This window comes from Alligator sinensis, unplaced genomic scaffold (genome assembly GCF_000455745.1).
Source record: "Alligator sinensis unplaced genomic scaffold, ASM45574v1 scaffold1696_1, whole genome shotgun sequence".
In the NCBI taxonomy this organism is placed as follows: Eukaryota; Metazoa; Chordata; order Crocodylia; family Alligatoridae; genus Alligator; species Alligator sinensis.
The window spans coordinates 10,580-12,649 of NW_005843402.1; the positions used below are offsets into that span (position 1 = coordinate 10,580).

Sequence of the window (2,070 nt, forward strand, 5' to 3'; positions counted from 1 at the left end):
ATATGCAGGGGGTCAGACTCGATGATCTGTTGAGGTCCCTTCCGACCCTAACATCTATGAATCCAAATCGCTGATAAAGATGTTGAACAGTACAGGCCCCGGGACTTAGCCCTGGGGGATTCCACTGCCCACATCCCTCCAAGTCGAAAATGCCCTGTCCACCACCACTGTGTGGGTGCGACCATCTAGCCAGTTTGCCACCCATCTGACTGTGTAGACATCAGTGCTGCAGTCACCTATAACAGGACTCCACTGTTTTGTCTGCTGCATAGCATGCACAGTGTGCATAGGCTTGCTTCTTTTCCTTAGCCCTGGGGGATTCCACTGCCCACATCCCTCCAAGTCGAAAATGCCCTGTCCACCACCACTGTGTGGGTGCGACCATCTAGCCAGTTTGCCACCCATCTGACTGTGTAGACATCAGTGCTGCAGTCACCTATAACAGGACTCCACTGTTTTGTCTGCTGCATAGCATGCACAGTGTGCATAGGCTTGCTTCTTTTCCAGTGAAGAAAGGAGCTTCCCTGATTACAACACTTATGCCAGTTTGCAGGTAGGCTGCTTTTGGGGAACAAGGTTTGTGTTATATGTGAGAAAATACTGTAATTTGTTACAGTAAAGAAGGAGCTACAGGTCGGATGTAGAGAAGTGGAAATCATGGCTGTATCAGTAGCAGTATTTGAATGCATGTAGAAATTAACAAGAGCTGCACCTAGCTTCAGGAATGACTGTACATGTTTGAAATTTAGGTTGTAAGAGAATCTGTAGTTCTCAACTGTGTAAATCCTTGCCTTTTTGCAGTCAGATGCAGGTGAACAAAATACTTCATTCCTCAGCAAAGCATTTTCTTATGTGAGCAAATACTTATTTGAGATTTGCTAGCACATGTAGTTTTAAAAAATATTTAGGTAATTTGGGTAACAAAATAGAATAAGGGAAAAGGGAATGGAATAGGTTAAAGAGTAAATTGATGAGTGAAATTAAAGCCCAAAAGGTTAGGATGTTAGTTAGCAATAACAGTTACACAAGTTGTTTGGCAAGTTACAGAAATCAGGGTGAGAAATTCTATAGTCTGTTTATGTAGAAGTTTAGACTACATCATCATACTTTTGCCATTTGACTTTAAACATGTATGAATCATAGCATTAATTTAATTAATTTATAGGAATATAAAACAAATATTTCAATGAAACTATCATGTTCCTGAACCATTCTGCTAAAACAGTAATCCTAAGAGGGGTTCATGAGATCAGTTAACTGATCTACAATGATTACACTATTTTATTAGAGCGATAGAGGTACATGGTGATGCCTGGTGTAGTAGTCTACCAATCAGATAAAAATTTTACAGTGCCAGTTTTCTTCTGTTTGTTCCTAAGTTTACCTGTTTCTAATAACAACAGGAATATTGGACCCCTGGTTTGGTCAGTAAGACTAAAAGGTCAAAAATATAAACTCATTACATTACTAGGAGAAGAGAAAAGAGAACTGAACTACAGCATATTATGTACATGATAATCAATAATAATGATCCCCTTTAAAGCAGAAAAAAATGTTGGCTTAATGACCTACTTAGAGCTTGTGGTGTTAGTAATATGAGCTTTATTTCCTGTATGCTAGATGGATTAATTGTAATAATAATTATCACAGTCTTGACCTATTATAGTATTTAAAGAACCAAGTGTGGTCTTGGAAATCATTCATCACCCCTAATAGAGAGAGTGAACGTGAGGCTCATGTTAAAAAGAGAAAATAGAATAAACGTGACGTTTAGATTTTTCAGGTAAATTATCTGGGGTGTGGAAGCAAGTTCTCTTGTTTAGGTACATGAATAGTGAGGATCACTATTTGAAAGCCTGTGGAATAAGATTCCTGAATGAGAAAGCTTTGTTTCTCTTTGTTATACTATGCGAATAACAATTTAATGCGTGTAAGGAAGACGTATCAGTCAGATCAGCTAAGTTTTAGCGTATGCTTTTATTAAAGGGGTTTCAAGTAGAATGTTAATTTTCTATGTTCAGAAAACCAAGAAAAACAAGAAAAAACATTATCAAGATGAAGAAGAAGCAG

At 38.2% G+C, this 2,070-nt stretch overlaps 1 protein-coding gene across 1 annotated transcript in view; it reads left to right on the forward strand.

The window, feature by feature from the left end:
• The first annotated feature begins 2,000 nt into the window (after positions 1–2,000).
• The window catches only part of LOC102374206 (coiled-coil and C2 domain-containing protein 2A-like), a 62,701-nt gene continuing 62,631 nt past the window's right edge, over positions 2,001–2,070 (forward strand). The window contains 1 exon segment of the mRNA XM_025195097.1: positions 2,001–2,069. Coding sequence (XP_025050882.1) covers positions 2,001–2,069 — 69 coding nt within the window.